Below are 20,729 nucleotides of genomic sequence, written 5' to 3' on the forward strand. Positions count from 1 at the left end.
TCGTTCATCAGACAGTGAAGACAGCACTGTATATAAGTATAAGTGTGTGTGTGTGTGTGTGTGTGTGTGTGTGTGTGTGTGTGTGTGTGTGTGTGTGTGTGTGTGTGTGTGTGTGTGTGTGTGTGTGTGTGTGTGTTTGCAAGTATGTGACATGAAATCTCATTGTGACTGACATGTCCTTTATCAGGATTCAATTTCCAGCAGACAAGTGTACGGCTGTGCTTTCTGTGTGTTCATGACCTTCCATACTGATGGTACAGACTACTGTAGTACTGACGGGTAACTCTAATCAATAACAGATTGTATTGGTTTTGGATAAGGTCAGATAATCCTAAAATATGCGAATTACACTCCCACGCACACACACACACACACACACACACACACACACAAAGGAGCGTGCCACACGTCTCTGCAGACCGGGCTACCTCCTTTTCAATTTTCACCAAGACAATCACAACATTTTCCCTGAGACAATCAAAACATGGCAGCACAAAAAGCGTAAAGGTCAATGTTCTCAGAAAGTGCAAGAGAGAAAACAAAACAGGAATAAGAGCAGAGAAACAGAAAGAGAAACAGATCGGTTTGACCCACTTCACCCATTTTCAAAGCCAGATGTGCCATCTCCCTTCCATTGCAGCATCCATCGAGTTAATGCAGCTCTTTATTGAGAGGGGAAATGCACACGTGGAGACACAGAAGCGCAAAGAAGGAAACAAACAGCGAAGGCGGTGCGAGGTAGAGATGAGATCAGATTTCCAGTGGAAATTTTCCGTGGAAATTGAAGACAGGCACACGACATGTCAGTGAAGCTGATGCTTCATTACACAAACGTACTCGCAAGCACATGTGCACAACGCAACACACACTCTGACGGGTAACAGGTGTTTCTGCTTTAACAATGCACAAACGTGTACACACTGACCACAATCTGCTCATGATGTTAGCTTTAATATCATATTTAGTTTGACTAGAACATGTTTACATGCTTCAATGTTCAAAAAACATACAGTCTGAATATACCCGTGTTCACCCTCTGTCTGAAACGCTCTGCTTTCACACCTGTCTCCATTTAAGGGAATAGAGTTTTGTTTTGTGTGTTGTGAAAAATGTTCTAAATAAATAATACAACTTTTAAATTAAATAGGATAAATAGGTTTGGACACATTGCAACTGTACAGAAGTCCTGACGTCTTGTCCCCACATAAATTATGCCAAAGATCAAGGAATCAACAACTACACAATTTTTGTGTTGATGAAATGTTTTCTATGTTTTGAAAAATAAGCTACTTTAGCCATTCTTGATTTATATTATAACTACTAAATGAGAATTTAAATTTAAATTAGCATTATTTTGATTTGGGAACACTACGGTATTATTAAAGGTTAAAAGTCTTTCTATGGGGAATATTTTATTATTCTCTAAATGAAAACTGATTTAGCAGACCGTACTGTACAAAGTCCCTTATGTTGGTGTCCTTGGTGTGTTTGTGGTATAATTCTCAAAGTATACTGTAACTTTTGTGTGCTTGTATTGTTTAAATGCACTGTAATTGCACATGTTTTAAATAAAGGTTAACACAGACAGTAAACATATTCCATACTTTGACCTCATCTGAAAAAAAAGCCTTAAATATTTCTACTTTATTATTTATATACTGCATACTTTATTTTATTTTTCTGTATGTACCTTATTGTATTGTCAACAGAGCCTAATGAATATGTTTGTAATGTTTTTGATGATTGAGAAATGTTTGGAATAAAGTTTTGAAAAAGAAAAAAACAAAAACAAACTTTAACCTCATCTGAATACCTCAACACTTTTCTTTATCACACCGTGTCTTCAGTTTGCATCATCCTTTCATCCTCTCCGCCCTTCCTGCCCCATAATGTTCACCTTCATCTGCAGTGTTGTAATTATAATTATCAGAGCAGTTGATGTTAATGATGCAGGAAAGACCCAGATTGTTATTACACTGAGAGGTCAATGGTCAAACAGGACATCTGTATGCGAACCTAGCTATGTCTGGGTGTCACGCACGCACACGCACACACGCACACACACACACACACACACACACACACACACACACACACACACACACACACACACACACACACACACACACACACACACACACACACACACACACACACACACACACACACACACACACACACACACACACACACACACACACACACACACACACACAGGCCCCAGCCCCAGCCCTTTGTCTCTGAGTCCTCTGTCACTCGTAATTAAACTGCAAGTTAGTGAGACGACATTTTCCCCTCTCTGTGTTTTTCCATGCTTGTTTCCGGTAAATGATCACATTAAGACAAACGTGTAACGAGCTTGTTCATTTTATTCCACCTTAACTTGAATTTAAAGCCCATAAGTCACTGCATGTTGACGCACATGTCCCCTGCTGTTAACTCTGCAACATTTCTGCTACTTTTCCAGAAGCCTGTCACTATGAATACTATACTTATGTCAACGTGCCGGCGAAAACTGTGGTTGCAGGTGTCACGCACGCACATGCGCACACACATGCGCGCACACACACACACACACACACACACACACACACACACACATACTCATTTCATACATAAACAGGATTTGAGTGTAAATGATGCCTCAGCTAAAAAGATGAAGAGATACAGAAAGGTAAAAAAAAGAGAGAAGGAGGAAGTTCTTATCGCTTTATCGCTATGAAGTCCTACTGTGAGAACAGTCAGACCTTTTGGAAAGTAGGACTACAGACAGTATATGAAAGTAAGATGAGAAGATTGATTCCACTGCCATAGGTGAGATCCAAACGCAGGTGATGGAGGTGTGGGTGAAGCCAACAGTATTTTTTTTCGTGCAGCAAGTTTGAGGAAGAAAATATCCTCATCGTACTATGTGGGATCATTAGGTTTGTCCGTAGATGGTATTTAATGTGAATTATGCAAATCATGAACATTTGGTCCCATTCATTATTCAGAGTAAGTTTGATACACAGAAGGAACTTAGACATTTTAAAAGCCTTGTACATTGTTAACGTTTTAATATTTGATTGTGTGTTTACTTCTTTATGACAGATTCCTTTACAGAACTTTTGGTTTCCAGTAAATGAGACGCAGCGAAGAAGACAAGAACACGCGTTTGATCAAACACATCCAGGTTTGGTGAATTTCATGCTTTCAAATATATTTCCACTAATATTTAATAGTTTGAAAACATGATACTGGTATCTCATGTTTGTTTTTTATGAAAGAAAAATAACCGAGTTATGTAAAGAAGATAAAATAAACTTGTCGCTGCTTTTTGTAACGATAACACAGTTTCTAAATGCCATTTGTCTGTTATTATATTGTTATTTATAGTCATATATCCCAATTTCGTAACTCAACGATTATCGATTAGTTCATATGTAGACGTCTGTTTGTAGAGATTAAAATCAGCCTAATGTTTGAGAAAGTTCTCCTTCCTCTTTGCTTTACAAAACCTCTTCAAAACTCATTTTCTCAGAAATGTAACACTATTTACTTTATTTGCCTAATTTTCTATTAATTTCCAAGAAGTTTACTGGAAAAGGACTAGGGTATTTCATTTGGTACAAAGAAAAGCTCTACTTAAACCCATGTAAATATTCTTATTCATTCATTACTCATATTTTTATTGGAAACTTTATTCTCTGTTTATGTTGAATTGAATGCTTTGCCTGTAGACACATTTCACATTCGGCAGACCTGACAAAAGGTCCTGGCCAGAATCAACCAGGGAGCACTAGGGATACATGGTATACATGATAGACCCCAAAGCCTTTGACCTGCCTTTTAAACATAAATCTGTGACTGGAAATTTGCAGATTCAGCAGAGCCACCAAACGGCAGCAATGCTGAAGGAGGGAGAATCGTTTAAAGTGGTAACGTTCAACATAAAACAATTCTTAAATAATAAAAGTAGGAATGTGCAGATGGTGGCTCAGATGAGAGAGAGAGAGACTGTCATTGAAGTGAGGCAGTTTCACATTGTGTTAGCCTCAATATTTACAAAATGAGCCCAAGCCTCAGCAGGACACTTTTTTTCCACATCAACTGTGCAGTCTTTGCTGCGTCACTGAACCTCTGACGAATGAAACTCCAGTGACTTTACTTAAGATTAAGGAAATCATTTGTTCATTTATAAATTAGTAAAACTACATACTGTCTACGTCTGAATGGAAGTACCTCACGCTTGCTCTTTCTGACAAACACAAACCATCTACTTCTCCAAATCCCTTTAATATCGTTTTTGTTTGAAATAATTACATTGGCTTATGCTAAGCTCTTCATCAACCCCAAGGACTTGCTCTCTCCAAGGCAGATATAAACCCACACACACACACCCAAACACACACACACACACACACACACACACACACACACACACACACACACACACATACACACACAATCAAGTTAACCCAATTATTTATCTTCTCAAGAATTCAGGCAGATAAGAGAAGAGGGTGTGAGGGCGGGGAGGCTGGCCTCCGTCCCGCAGCACCTCCTAGGACTCCTTGCTCTCAGGTCTGACACTGCCACCTTGTGATGACGTCACCAACAAAATGTTTGCCAGGAAAACAAACAAACACGCAAACAAATTAGAAAGAAGCAAAAACAACAGGCTTCTGAGTGAAGCAGACAGTAAGACTGCAAGGAAAACGCAGAATTTATCTGAACAGGAGATCAGAGCACCTCTTTGCTGGTGAAGCCTTCCCTGCTGTGAAATACTTAAACTCTTAGATCCAGTCAAGTGTGTGTGGCATTAAACACAAAAACACACCAAGTCCACGGCATCCAGAGACATTAAGCAGCATTTAGCTGTGACACCAATGCCCCAGATGGAAGTCATCTGCTGACAAACTGACTCCCTCTACGATGTTTATATGCTAAACAGAGATCTTATGAAAAGCCGAGGCGATGTGTTTTATTATTATAATGCCATATGTGATGAAGTGTGGAGCACGGGCGGCGGACAGCTCGTTATTGTGGCAGGACGAGAGAAGATGCGCTCCTCAGGTAGACATTACTAAGGAAGAAGAAGGAAGTAATCTGATTTTCTTGAAGAGATAGACGTGCACACAATGAAATGCGTGTAGTGCTGAATGTATGGCCCATTACTCTTCCAATGAAACCAAACTGTGGAAAATCACCCACAATGCTTCTGGCTGCCACTACGACCCAACGCTCTTTAACCCAACATCTTATACGGACCACAAATGTTCAGTATCAATTTGTCCAGTATTTTGGTTTATGACCGGTCACAAGGTTCGATTTCGGTGTAAAATCCTATGCCAAATCAAATATGCAGATCATAAAATCCAGATGATCTGCTGTGGCAACCCTTAACGGGAGCAGCCCAAGGTAGAAGACGACTTCGGTTTGTGATCAAATACCTGCAGAACTGACGAAAAAGATGGTGAACATGCTAAACATTACACCTGCTAAACATCAGCGTGTTAGCATGCTGTTGAAAGCATTTTAGCTTAAAGCTACACTGTGTCCGAGTTCAGCTCCGACAGTACCCTGAGTTCTTTAAGGGATTTAATTAACTCAATTATACACAAAATGTTTAAAACGGTTTCTTAATTGAATTTTCAGAAAATGCACTACATCACCCATACAACCACTTCTCTCAGCTATTTATGAGTACACAACTTCCACAACTAAACTAGTAATTTCCATAATTTCCCAGGTTTCGGTACCATTAAAGAGCTTTTGAAATCCAGAGAACGACACCAAAAAATTCCAAAGTTGTTAGCAGTGATGTGTAAAATACTGCCAATGAATAGTAGCTTATTTGAACACTGTCAAGTACCAAAGTTGGCGCTGAATCCTCAGACAGATCCTTCATATTGTTTTTTCCTTGATCATTTTGTCTAATTTAGATAAATTCTGCTCTAATTTTATGTTAATGTTGTACTCTGTCTGTCAGACCTCCAGAATTGAACAACAATCAAACTCCCTCAGCTCTTCTCACAACTTCCACTGTACAAACACAATTCACTCAACTGCAGCGCTCACTGCAGCCGACACTTTGACCGACATCGTTTCTCAGCTTAACCACTTTTACTGCATATTCAAATCTTTCCAGCACTTTCCCTTCAAGTGATTCTTCAACTTCAGTGAGTTTACTCTTAAAATGAAGTCCTGACGGCTCGTTTAAATGCACAATTTCTGAACAGGTGCTGTGTGCAATTCTCTGTGGATTGAACGTTTCAATACGTTCACAGTATTTACTGTGTAGAGTACCTCAACCTGCTCTGAAATAAAAAGAAAAAAATGAATACGCTTTTTACATTTATTTGCTCTGCTATTTCAACTTATTTCAGTGTTTTTTTATTTTGACTGCCACTTCAACTTGAACAGTTTCATTATTTCATCTACAAACAATCATAATTGCTACTTTCTTCAGGAAAACGTCCAGTTTTATGCTGTATTCTTCAAATATGGGATAATACATTTTTAAAAATGGATGTATTTGAAATGATTTCAAAAACAGTTTCAGTTTCATATTTTTCATTTTACAATGAGCGTAGTATAGCATCAGTGGTTTTTATGCTGGTTTGTTCTTCATCAGTCGAGCTGCAGAGAAATTAAGTTAATTAATATCTATCGCCCTGTCATGATCATTGGCGGCTTCGGAAAATTAGTTCAGCCATAGGTGATAAAGAAGTTGTTATTATGTGTCAAAGGCTCAATGATCAGAGATGAATATGGTCATTTGACATCAGCCTCAGGGGCTCAGATACCTGCTCTCTGCTTCTTAACTGATAAGAACGAGCCACTGACGCTTTTCAATGTGTGTGTTTGTGTGTGTGTGTGTGTGTGTGTGTGTGTGTGTGTGTGTGTGTGTGTGTGTGTGTGTGTGTGTGTGAGTCTGGTCAGTAGATGAGTGTAAAGCCAAATGATAGGTGCCATATTGACCTATTGAATGAAGGCTGTAGACAGAGATAAGAATGTCACAGGTAAAGAAGTGAAGTAAGTTTGTATGACAGCTGCTGGAGAAGCAGCTCTGACTGAGGCAGTGGTTACAGCCGACCTTTACTCTGCAGAGTTCAACTAAAAGAGTGAAAGGCTACCTGAATACAAGATGCTTGACTTTGAACTGGGTCTCTATCACGCCTGTCGTCCTGAGTCGTACTCGCAGAACGTCTGTCTCTGTAGGCACGTAATCTGGAGACGTGATGCGGGTCAGGTTCTCAAAGAAACTGCCAAACAAGGAGGAGGAGGAGGATGCCAAGAGAGAGAGAGAGAGAGAGAGAGAGAGAGAGAGAGAGAGAGAGAGAGAGAGAGAGAGAGAGACGGGAAGGAACATTTAATAACCTGCAGACAAACTTGAGATCAAAAGAGAATAAAATCAGGTATCAGTTGACTCGCACATCAGCAGGCAGGCTCTGGGAAGAGTGTGCAGGGATAAGGCTGGATCCCCGAGGGACGCAGTGGCTCATCACCATGAATATTCACACTTTGGTTTACCATAATAACACACTGAGGCTAAGCTTTCAAACACAGATTAGCCATTAACTCAGCTAGTGTAATCAACTGTACCATGTGTGGGTGCTCAGTGAGATGTGATCCAACACACACACACACACACACACACACACACACACACACACACACACACACACACACACACACACACACACACACACACACACACACACACACACACACACACACACACACACACACACACACACACACACACACACACACACACACACACACACACACACACACACACACACACACACACACACACACACACACACACACAAACACACCTACCTGAACTGACTGTGACATTCTCAACTAGTCATCCTGAATCAGTTTCTTGGATAGCGACTCACATCCTGCTGCTTAAAAAACACACTGCCTTCCGCACGATGCAGACGACATGCAATTGTCTGGTTTGTACTTCTGTCTTTGTGAGGACCATTCGGAGTTTCAGGGGCACTCGTAGTGATAAACCTGTAGAGAATTAGCACCTGAATCTGCACCTCCACTGAGCTTTACAGTGAGGCCTTGCCTGGGTCCAGCTCCACCCAGTTGGCATCAGGGAATGACTGGCTCGCTCTTCCCTGCTTTGGTTCACTCTCACCACTCTCATAGGGTCTTTTTTCTGCAGCAGGCAACAGTTTTCAGTGAAAACACTCTAAAAACCTGATGTACACTTCCTGCTGAGCCCCAAACAGATGACAGACAAATTTAGTAACTTGCTGGTGAAAACAGTGGAGCTTCTAAAGAGACAGAGACAAATGATGCCCTGTAACTGTTGGATGTGTTAATCAGCAACTGTTTGATGTGTGAATGTTGTGTCTAGACCCGATCTTTAAGGTTAGAGCTATTTATTTAGATTATTTTTCTACCTTTGCCTATTATTCCTGTCTAGTTGTGATAAAATTCTACTAGATAAGCTGAGATCTGAGAAAATTATCACAAAAAAAAAAAATATTGACAGGCCAAGAACATGAGTGGTGGGACGATGAGAGAGAGTTTGTAAACAAGTTGACAGTTTAGCCATATTATTGCTAAAGAATACAGTTTCATTTTGTAGAAAAACAAACAGTGAATTCCTCATTGGATGGGAAAACTTGGTACTTACAACTACACAAGCCACGTAAGTCAAATGATTTCTCTTAATCTTTTAAAATTATATGTTTGACCAATGTGAAGGTTTTTACTGATAAGAATTATAGCCTCAACATAAAAAAAGCTGTACTTAACTGGAATATACTTTTAAAGGGTAAGGTAAGGGTCTGGAAGATGCATGATGTCAATAGGGGTCCTTACAAGTATAGAAGTATGAACGTGTGTGTGTGTGTGTGTGTGTGTGTGTGTGTGTGTGTGTGTGTGTGTGTGTGTGTGTGTGTGTGTGTGTGTGTGTGTGTGTATGTGTGTGTGTATGTGTGTGTGTGTGTGTGTGTGGATGCGCCTGAGGAGAGCGGAGGGTGATGGTGATGTACGGTGGTTCTCAGTGGGAACAAGGGAGCCTGTCGGTGTAGATAACCCCAGAGCCGAGGCCTCTCGCTGGGATGGAGGATGAGAACAGACGGCCCCCCGGTGGGTCCCAGCTCTTGTCTTAACTTCTGTATCACACACGCCAACCCCTGTACACTCGTTTCTTATTTTTATCTTCATCGTCACTTCTTCTTCTTCATTTTTGGGCCTGTACAACTTTGTCTTAAATACACACATTTTTATACATTGTCAGTAATCAATATTCATACATTTAAGATTGAGAATTTGTGTCGTATCGCTTTACCAAACGCATGTATGTATTTTAAGGCTGTTATATGGATGTAATTCCACTTAACGTGGGTGTGTCTCCCTCCCTCTTTCTTTTCCACTCCCCTGACTCTGATTCCCAGCGACAGCGAGCACACGGCTGAACATCGGCCGCTAAGTCTGGCTAATTAGACCCCTGCATCGCCTCAGCACAGCGTGAGTGTGTGAAGGCAGAGTACTCACTACAGCGCTGAGTCATTGAGCTCGTACTCGTATCCCCGGGCCGCCGCCGCCCTCACCCCCTGGTCGGCCAACAGACAGGACAGGGCGTGGTTGAGGAAAGGGAACAGCACCTGTTCTTCGTCAAAACACCGTCCGCACGACAGGACAGAATGGGCATGGACCTGCAAGAAGAGACGGAGACAGATATATGGATGGATGGTCAGGGAGGAATGGAGGCCAAATGGAAAAAAGGATGCGATGTCTAAATGACAGATAAGTCATTTAGGAGTCTGTCTCTGCGCTCAAGACTTGGTAATTAGTACAGATGCACATATAAATGGGCACACACACACACACACACACACACACACACACACACACACACACACACACACACACACACACACACACACACACACACACACACACACACACACACACACACACACACACACACACACACACACACACACACACACACACACACACACACACACACACACACTGTACACGCCCTGGTCAGATTGAATAGAGGAAATACTTTGGTCATCATCTCCTGGCAAGACGTGCTGAGTGGGCGGATAGTGTATGAGCTCTGATAACTTTGTTGTTCAAACAAAGTTCAAATCAAACTGAACCTCACAATCAAACCACCCACCCAGTCTAATGTGGTGCCAGATGCAGGAGCAGCTGTGGCTGCAGTGCAGAGATGCTGCTCTCTAGTGGAGTTCTGGGTGCAGTGCAGCATAAAACTCAGAATAACTTTGAACTGAAGAGGAGCAGGATGAGAAAGCAAAAGGTAGAGAAGAGAAACAAAAATTGGGAGAAAAAGATAGAAACTGACTAACTGATAGAAATGAAAAACATGGAAAATAATTGCAGTTCAAAATGCCAGACGTGCATGCGGACTACCTTGTTCCTGCTATTAGCAAGGTTGATCCGGAGGACGCCCATGCCGTGGAGGACAAACTTCATGGAGGTCAGTAGGTTATCCAGCACTGCAGGCTGCCAAACATCAAACATCATAGGTTAACAGTCAGGGCTAAGGACTTTCAAAAGAGTACCTCACTTTTTCAAGCATAGTTCCACATTTTTAGAAATAGACTTATTAAATTTTTTTAGAGTGGGTACCACTCTAAAGCGTGTATGTAAAATATGAAGACACAGCCAGCCGATAGTTAGCTTAGCTTAGCATAAAGACTGGGAAATAGGTAGCCTGGCTTGGTCTTAAAGTTGTACTCCATAATATTTGAGATATGTTGTTTCTAGCGGCCTCTTTGGCAGCAAGATTCAGAGCCTCCATCTTATCACGTCCATGGTCCGTATGTGTGTTGACTATTTTTTGTTCTTTTGTAAACTTTATTGAAACACATTCACCTCTGTACTTCCGGTCTGCCCCCTATATGTGACCCTCTTACACACACACACACACACACACACACACACACACACACACACACACACACACACACACACACACACACACACACACACACACACACACACACACACACACACACACACACACACACACACACACACACACACACACACACACACACACACACACACACACACACACACACACACACACACCGGGGTGACGATCTGGGCCGACAGACCAACCGCTGTCAACAGCGTCACTAACATGGCGGCATGTAGCGTGTGAATGTTGCCATAGACACAGATATTGTAATACTATCCAAAAAAGAGAGTAGAAGTGCTTTTATTTGTGGATCAGTTGATCAATCACCATTGTTTTAACTCACTCTTTGATAACTTAAACTTAATAGACAATTAAAAAAAGACAATTAAATATATATATATAACTTTAAGGTAACAAAACTTCTAAAGCCCAAAAATTACCACGATACATCTTGTTTTTGTAATTTGTGCAAAAACTGAAGCATAAAAAAGACACATTGCAATTCAAACACGACCCTTCGTATCTTTTAGGGATGGTACAGATTTTTTGAAGTGGTTCGTATGAGATGAAAAGAGGGGATAAGGGCAGCAGCATGATCAATATCAGTTTAGGTGAAATGATTTTCACCACTTTACCTGTCCAACAGCCCCTGTTTACACGTTAGCTATGCTCTTTTTAAAGCCACCAGAGTCCTTTGACAGAGACAGAACACAGAAGTAGCAACTCCTGTAACTGTAACTAATACCAATGAATTTCATATCTACTTTTACCAATCAAATGTAAGCTGCTGGCTGGCCTTGAACACACCACCAACACAAAATTCTAATTACTCGTGCATTCTTTTGGATGGAGAGATGGATAGATGTGTGATTGCGTCTATCGCACCCCATGGATCAGCTATCAAGTCCTTTTGAGATCGTAGGAGATGAAAGTGCGGTGTAACTCACATAAATTAAACTCACAACTCTGTTTTAGTGCTTGGAAACCTTGAGACTTTAGTGAGTGAGCAGAACGACTCCTAATGAGAGTTGGGAAGTGTGTGTGTTTGTGTGTACATAATACTCTCCGTCACTCTCCTGCTCGCTAAAGATAAGCTTCACATTCCACCACAATTCTATCACGGTCTGGTCGCTCCTCTCTGTGTGTGTGTGTTTCAGTGTCCAGATCGAGATGTGTTGCTCTCCAAGTGAAATGTGCGATGTGAGATAACTCAGTGAGGTGACAGGGCTTCATCTTACGAGGGGAGCCTGGCTGAGGGCTGCTGACTGACACCACGGCATCAGGGACAAATTAGTCTCTTTCAGGAGAACCTCGGCTGACAGCGCTGCATTGATTTGTGTCAGAAATAAGCTGCTTTGTGCATTTGTCTCCCTCTGCCTCATCATCACTGTCATCTGCTCAGATATTCATACAACACTAGATTTGTTACATCATAAAAGCACTCTTATTGTCTTACTTGCAACAAATACTGGATTTCAATGGTACAGTTTCTATGTTTTATGACCACAAACAACACTAAAAACAATCAGGCAGTTTGTGATATCAGGGTGATGGCAGACTTGAGGGTTGAGAAGTACATCTGTGACCCAACAAAATCCTAAATAGATTAAGAGAGGCATTGTAGAAGTAAGACATCACAGAAGAAGATGAAGATGACTTTCTTAGTTTACCGTGTTAACATGCTAACATTTGCCACTAAAGATAAAGTGCAACTGAGACTGATGGGATTGCCACTACGTTTACAAATATTTGGTTATTATGATCCAACGTATTGGACAATAACATTTTTGACCTGGTGATGGCTCTAAATGAAGGGATTAGGGGTTCACCAAAGGACTTCTGGACAGCTGTGATGTCACAACTATATTACAGGTATATACAGGTAGAGGGTCTTAAAAAGACAGAGCGTTTCAGACAGAGGTTGAATTCAGGTATATTCTAGGGCTGTCAAATACCATTTTATTGTAAGGTGTATATATTTTTAACGGATCAGCTAAAAACGACACCAGTCTGCCACAGTTTACCCACACAGACCTCTGCACAATTCAGACTGCTTGGTTCAAGCGCGACTCTGACTGACATTTCTCCGTTCCCGGCTGAGACGGACGACAGAGCAGCAAAGATAAGTAACCATGCAGTCGCTAACTTGTTGCACCAGCTGAAATGCTATGAACGTGTCTTTCGGTTTAATTAAAGTATGGCACCAGTATTGAAAATTGACTACCCACCCGATGAACGAATAGTCAAATATTCGGGTCCGGTCCTAGTATATTGAGACAGTCAGTGTGATGAAAAAAATAATGTGTTGTTTGAACATTAAAGCATGTAAACATGTTCTAGTAGAAACCCCAAAATGTGAGTATGACCCTGTAAATGAACATAATGCCACCTTTAATTGAAACAAAATCTGCCTACGAGCAGGTAGTTTTCCAAACCTTTTATAAAGAAGGAAATACACTGAACATGTAAGATGTCAAGGATGCACACAATGTCATGTTTGTGAGAAACACTGAATGAAAACAGAACTTTTCTTTATTTACAAGAAAACTCCACACGGCACCTTTGAAGTCAATATGATGCAAACAAAGTATTACACACAACATATACTCCACCCCCAAATTTTTAATTTATAAACTTTGTAATCACCACAAAGGCATGATTTATCGGATTTATTAAATTGCTTTTCTATTGTGCAGGTATCGGTGCTAATCTGTCCACCCCCTGGATTTACAACTAATGAAATAACTGCCTCTCTCCCTCCAGTTGGTTCGTTCTTCTTCCTTCCTTCCCTCCACCTTTGTCCTCCTTATCTATTGTTTCCAAGTTCCTCCCTCTCCAACTCAAGGCTTACTTTATTTTTGTGTTGACAGAGGTGGGAGGCAAGGAGGGAGGGAGGGAGGGGCAGGGCTCAAACTTCCTTGAAAATCAGACACTTTGTGTGTAGAATGAGTTCCTATGAAAAACAGTATGTGCAGGAAACTGACCATCATCAGCTCGTACCGGCTTTTTCAGCTAAATACTCTCTTGCTAATAGCTTCATTATTACCCCTTATAGACAAGCACTGTCACACTCTCGCCATTCATTGACCAATACCCCCCACACACACGCACACACACACACACCCTGGGGCCACAGGTGTGTTGTTGGATTGTAATCTGAAACCACCATCAGATAATATACGTCAGCTCTCTGGAAAAGAAGAGGGTAAAAAGACACCGTATTTTCACCAGGATGTGTGTGTGGGGGTGTGTGGGTGTTCATCGGTTTTCCAGTAAGTCCAACAGACAGGAATCTTTCACACCTTTCTAACCTTTGTTCCTTTCTGGATATTAATACTCCTACCACCATCACCATCACAGATTAAAGCACTGTGAGAATTTAGAGGTTAAACTGTGCTTCAGTGCTGATATTACACCTAACACTGTAATCTCTAAATCCTTCCAGATACGCTGAAATATTGTTCTTGTCCAGTTTGCTGTTTGGCTCAGCTCCCCGAACACAAAACCAACAGCCATTAGTGGTTGTCTTGTGTCGGAGCAATTGCTACAAAAACACAACAACAAAGAATGTGGCTGAACTGGCGGCGGCCTGATATTTAATCATTAACTACAGACTGCTCCGCTAACAAAAGATGACTAAGAACGTGTGTGTGTGTGTGTTGTTTGTAGGTTTTAAGGTCTATTGATTTCACAAACCAGAACCTCACAGCCGTTCCAGCTCAGAACGTTTCCAGATTCATCACATTTTTCCAAGAATTGTATCCTTGATACAAACACCTGGATCAACAAAGAGACTGCACACACACACACACACACACACACACACACACACACTTGACAAAGAGCACACACACACACACACACACACACACACACACACTTGACAAAGAGTTGTGTGTGTTAGCAGAGAATGAAGGGAAAAAACTCCACAGCCTCGGGCTGCAAATAAAGGAGGGATGAGACAAAGAGGAGCCCCCTTCATATCTTTCCTCACCTTACTCTCCCCAACATGCTGCCCTGGCATGGTCCTAATGCAATACAAACCTGACTGGCAGGGCCACAAAAGACCAGACAGACAAATAAAGAGATGGGCTTTTCTCGCTGTGCCTTCAGGGGGGAATATGAAAGAACGGATAGTGTGGAGCAGGGACAACCTGTCCAGTTCTAGGCAGGTCCAGATGTTTACCACTGCTGCACACACAGATGCACACGTGGACATACTGACCCACATGTGGAACAAAACGCACACAGGCCTGATAGATAACGATGAGCTCATATATGTGTGAGTGTGTATATGAAGGGGAGGGTGTGTCTGTGTTTGCCGTGGGAGGCTGGGATGGTCAGGCAAGGGCAGGGCAAGTTTGTGGGTTAGTGTCAGTTTTCCAAAATAAGGGCGTAGCCTGAGAACAAAAGGAAAACCCAACTGACATCATGGTTCACAAAGGACATTTTACTACAGGTATTACACACGTGTTGATACGTGTTTGCATGCTTGCATATGCAAAATATCTTTGTGTACTGATTACATACCCGTGTAGATGTTCTGAATTATATTTTGCATAGATTTTTTCACTTGATTATATTATTTTTCTACAGCTTAAACTGGTTCAGGATATGATTTGTATCCCTTGCATACTCGTGTAGATGTTCTGAATTATAAATATTTAATATTATAAATATTATAAATATTTATTTCCGCATATTCCGAATATGCGCAGTAGTGTTTCTCTCGTTAGCTACGCCCACAAGTTCCCGCTCGTCTCATGAACTCTACATTGGGATAACATCACATTTTAAATTACTTTTCTGGGCTTGAGGAAAGTTTTACAAAGAGAAAAAGTCCATGGGTAAAAAATATGTGATAAAATAATATCTACCTTGCATGGCTGCAAGGCTGAGCGGTGGCACATTATCCAGTTCTACTAATACATCCATGGCTGAGATGAGCTGAATGAAGCCTACAGTCTATGCTTGCTCCCTGTGACGGCCTGACCTGTGGCCACGGTCTTTATTATCCAGAACTTTGAGCTTGAATTCAAATAGATGAGTTGCATTAAAAAAATAACCCCCAATTCCGTTGTCATGAATGGGGAAATTAGCGATAGAGACCAAAATTGTGTTTTCATGCAGGCTGTGAGCGTGTTTATCTCAGCTTTAAGTTGAGCATTTATATGCTTGCTTAACATCAGCACCTTAGCATTGTTATTGTAAGAATGTTAGCATACAGCCTAAAACAGTCCAAATTTGTATTTAAATTGGGAACCATCTAATCAAAGATGAAGTTAATGTTATTATGAAATAGACCAGACACTCCTTTCCAACTTTTGCCACTTGACAGTCCTTGATAGACATTTCATTCAGTTCAAAATTGTTGAGGTTTGTTATCCAGCCCTCTGCAAACTGATAAAAGAATAAATGGATCTGCTCAGGGGTAATCTTTCTTTCTCCAGCACACTCCCATAAAAGAGAGCATTATACTTGTGTTGACAGGAGTGAACTGCAGACAAGGTGACTGTTATGAGCCACAAGAGGCAGCAGGAGGAGAGAGGGGCGCGGGGAGGGGGGAGCTGGAGGAGTCTTCAATATCTAGGAATGCATTCAAACATCCCGGCTGCCTGTACAAACAACTGGGACCTTCATATGACATATGAGTGTGTGTGAGTGCATGGTCCTGACCAATAAGCAACTGCCACAGCTTTGGAAAAAGTTTGAAAGTGTTTTAGACAAAAGACGATCACACACACGCACCAACAATTCGTCCAAATCTAGTTCTAGCTCTCGTAAGCTTTACTAGGCAGAGGGATTTCAGTTTTGAAGTCTGTTTTACACGTGTCTTTCTGTGGGCTCTAACATCTTCGTATATGAAGTCAGTCTATTTCAGTGACAGGGCAGTCATTATAGAGCTGATCTGTAACACGATGAAAACGTAGAAAGGCCTTTTCTATCATCACATGCTTATAAGGCATGACAGAAAAGAGGAGGCAGGGAGAGAGAAAGAGGAACAGATACAGAAAAGCAAAGGGAAAAAAGAGGTTAAAGGAAGGGATGTGGCAGAAGGTAAGCCTTCAATAAAAACAAGCTGATAGGGTGAAGCTGGTGTGTGTGTGTGTGTTGAACCGTTTCCATTCTCCCCACCCCACCCCAACCCCTAGAACAACAGAGGAATTTGGCTTCCAGTCACACACACACACACACACACACACACACACACACACACACACACACACACACACACACACACACACACACACACACACACACACACACACACACACACACACACACACACACACACACACACACAGACACACACAGACACACACACACACACACACACACACACACACACACACACACACACACACACAGAAGGAAGAGCAGCCAAACCACTGCATACCGACTTCCTGACCCTGGGTATCGTGAGAAATCTCAGTCGCACACAACATCGCCTCGCTTTCCTTCTCATCTCCATCGCTGCCTTTCCATCTTTAACTTTAATTAATTAATGTATCACCGTGCAGAAGCTCACCTCTTGACTTCGCCTTCGGGTACCTACGTGAAACTAGACTATGACGATAACCCAAACAAATGACATATCGAGTCAGTTTAAGCAACTGATCAGTGCTGTGTTACTTCCCTTTAGAAGATATGAGATAAATGTGATTGTTGTGCAGCTCTCCTCTACTGGAAACTGGAGACTATTATCTGATAAAAAAACATTAGGCCCATCAAGTGTGTGTGTGTGTCTGTGTGTGTGTGTGTGTGTGTCTGTGCCTGTTTCCAACCTTGAAGCTGGTGAGCTCTTGCTTGGTGAATCCATTACTGTGGATGATCTTCATCTGCTTGACCAAAGTGCTTTTACCGCTCTCTGCTGCACCTGGAGGAGGTTAATGATGTGAGTGTTTTTTATGTAGGAGAGATAAATTATAATACACTTGAATCTTTTCATCTGTTATCAGGTTTTAACATTGAATCTGTAACGGCTGCATGTAAAAAAAAAACGAGTCATAACTCAGAAGAGGTTAAAGCCCACAGTTGCTCCAATAGGACTGGATAGACACAGCTCAGCAAATATAAAAACAATTGACACATTCCCTACATCTACCAATAAAATGAAGGGGGATTTACTTTATCAGACCCTACAGAGAAATGTACCATTCCTCCCAGGTTTGTTAGGTTGTACACAGAGTTCTGTTTTGTACCAACATTTGATGCCTGGGAAATATGGCAGATGGGGAAGGAATCTGACTTATTTTGTTTATAAATTTTCATCTGGAAATTTGTTTCTGTTTTTTATTGTCTGCTATGATCTGAACCTGGATGGGATTTTTGTTTATTTTCTATAAGCACTTGATTTTGTTTTTATGCATAATAGTCAGAACATGTGGCATATAAGTCTGTAATTATCTTCTGTAAATACTGAATAAAAAAAGAAAGCATCTGCAGTGGTTTAAATTAAACAGTGGCTCTTAAGGAGGACTCAACCAAATAACTGATGGGGACTTCCTTGGCTTTACACAGCAAACATGAGGAATGTTATCATGTCATCCACTGAAAAGTATCCAAATATGTATTCTGGTGCAGGCTGCTAGCACATCATATAGGCCACTGTATTGTACATAGGCACAAATACGCATAAGGCGAGTTTAAGGTCATTTTTTTTATCAGGATGTTCAATCTCACCTAGTAGCAGTATTTTAACCAAATTCATCTCCCGCTTGGCGTACTCGTACAGGTCTCTGTCTATCTTGGCACTGTGTATCCTCGCCTTCTTCTCCTCCTCTGTAACTTCGGTACCGAGGCACAGTCCCATCCTGAGCACTCATCTCCTTCCCCGACCCCGGCCAGAGAGGAAAAACAAAAGCAAAAGCAGTCCAGGCTGGGAATCAACCGGAGTTTGTTTCTACCAGCTGCAGGCTCCGAGCTCTCCTGCTGCTCCGCAAACTGCAGGGGTTACTTAGAACCGGGAGAGAGAGGAAAAGTTCAGGCCATCTCCGACACATCCTTTAAACATCTCACAAGTTGTAATTTAAACCGTCCTGACTCCAAATATTTTTCTTTCCCTTGTCAGTGGCAGATTTCCATGGCAGGTAACTTTGTCTCCATGCGAGAAAGCACCAAACTGTTACGTCACTGTGCGCCTCTGCGGTTCAAAAAGGCTGCCCTGCCGCCTTGGCAAAGACCCCCGAATAATCCGACAAAAGTGCCTCCTCCCACTGCAGCCTGCTGCACAGATGGAAAACTTTTTGGACTTCCCTGGGAAGTGACGTGCCGGGGACAAGACTGCTGAATGCGCAATTTCACCTGTGCATCCTGAGAAAACTAAATTGGCAATAAATCACATGTACTTCCATGTTGGAGGGGCAGTGGTGCAGGATAACTGAGCACTTTTACCCAATTACTTTTATTAGCAACACATACAAAACACATTCTCAGTTTATACAATGAAATATGATGCATTATCAGAGATTAAAGGTCCCTTATTATGTTCATTTTCAGGTTCGTATTTGTATTTTGGGTTTCGTCTAGAACATGTTTTCATGCTTTAATGTTCAAAAAAAGAAGTATGTTTCTCAGGCTGCCTGTCTGAATAAACCTGTATTCAACCCTCTGTCTGAAACACTCTGTTTAAGTGCCTGTCTCTTTAAGATCCCCTCCTGAAAAAAAAAGTCTGCTCCAATTGGTCAGTGTTTCTGGGTCTTCTGCATCTGTGGTGTCTCTGCACGTCAGTACAGTCTGGGAAAGACTGTTAGTTCACTGTAGCAGCACTTTCTACCTTTATGTAGTATAACATCACAACTGTACAGAAGTCCTGGCGGCTCCTTTAAAGGCCCAGTTTCTGAATACAGGCTGTGTGAACTTCTCTGTGGATTGAGCGTTTTGATATTTTCCTGTATTTATAAAGCCCCTTGGCCTGACCACACTTACAATATGGGACCTTTACAGGACCTGCATTCCCAAACAGGTGTCTTCAGTTATTATGGCTGATTTGACCAGCTCAGGTTTCAGTTGTGCAAAGTTATGATGGGATTTACAGTGCGTCCACTTACTGATAGGGGTGGTAAAGTTTTAACTTACAACAAAACTAACAGATAGGGAGATAGATGGCAATCAAGCCAGCACATTATACCCCTTTCATACGGCGGATCTGTGCGGCTATAGGTCTAAATGGCGAGGCTGATGCCATCTGTGCTAATCAGTACAACAAGCTCAGTTCAGAATCGCCCACAGGTGTTTATTGGCTTGATAACTGGTGACCCTGAAGGCCTCGGTAAATGATACACATCATTTTATACTAACGAGACGATTCAGTGAGCCTCGAGTAAAAGCATCTGCATTCAAGGCAGCATTTGTTGCTTAATCACTCAGTTATTGTTTTAATTCAATTGATTTACATGTTTTGTCACCTGTTGATAAGTGCATTAGCAACACTACAACTGCAGTAATCTAAAAAAATAAAAAATACTGTACCGTGATGTGGTCCTGTGTGTAGCAATGTAGAGCGCACATACCAACCCTCAACATTTATACACAATGCACCCTTTGCAGGAAATAAATGCAGCATCTGCCTGTTTCATCCTGGATGGTGATGTATCCAAATTAACACACACACACACACACACACACATTATTTCTTTTGGCATCTTTAGAGGTCTGAAAAGGAGAAAATATTTACTAAGAAAAATGAATCCCCTGTTGACCCTTTATCTTTATCTTGGGACTCCTTCAATTTTTGGGGCCACGGCACACAATCCAATCAAAATAATATTTCTCTATTAGTTATTTCTCTCTTACATCTGACAACTGAATG

General features: G+C 41.5%; 1 protein-coding gene across 1 annotated transcript in view; it reads right to left on the reverse strand.

Moving 5' to 3' along the window:
- gnav1 (guanine nucleotide binding protein (G protein) alpha v1) overlaps positions 1–19,070 on the reverse strand; it is a 29,143-nt gene extending 10,073 nt beyond the window's left edge. The window contains exons 1-5 of the mRNA XM_083925137.1: positions 18,602–19,070; positions 17,704–17,795; positions 10,405–10,497; positions 9,514–9,674; positions 7,119–7,247 (exon numbers count right to left, since the gene is read on the reverse strand). Coding sequence (XP_083781263.1) covers positions 7,119–7,247; positions 9,514–9,674; positions 10,405–10,497; positions 17,704–17,795; positions 18,602–18,731 — 605 coding nt within the window. The 5' untranslated portion in view covers positions 18,732–19,070. The remainder of the gene's footprint in view (positions 1–7,118; positions 7,248–9,513; positions 9,675–10,404; positions 10,498–17,703; positions 17,796–18,601) is intronic.
- Between the last annotated feature and the right edge of the window lie 1,659 nt (positions 19,071–20,729).

Source organism: Echiichthys vipera (genome assembly GCF_963691815.1).
Source record: "Echiichthys vipera genome assembly, chromosome: 2".
Classification (NCBI taxonomy): domain Eukaryota; kingdom Metazoa; phylum Chordata; class Actinopteri; order Perciformes; family Trachinidae; genus Echiichthys; species Echiichthys vipera.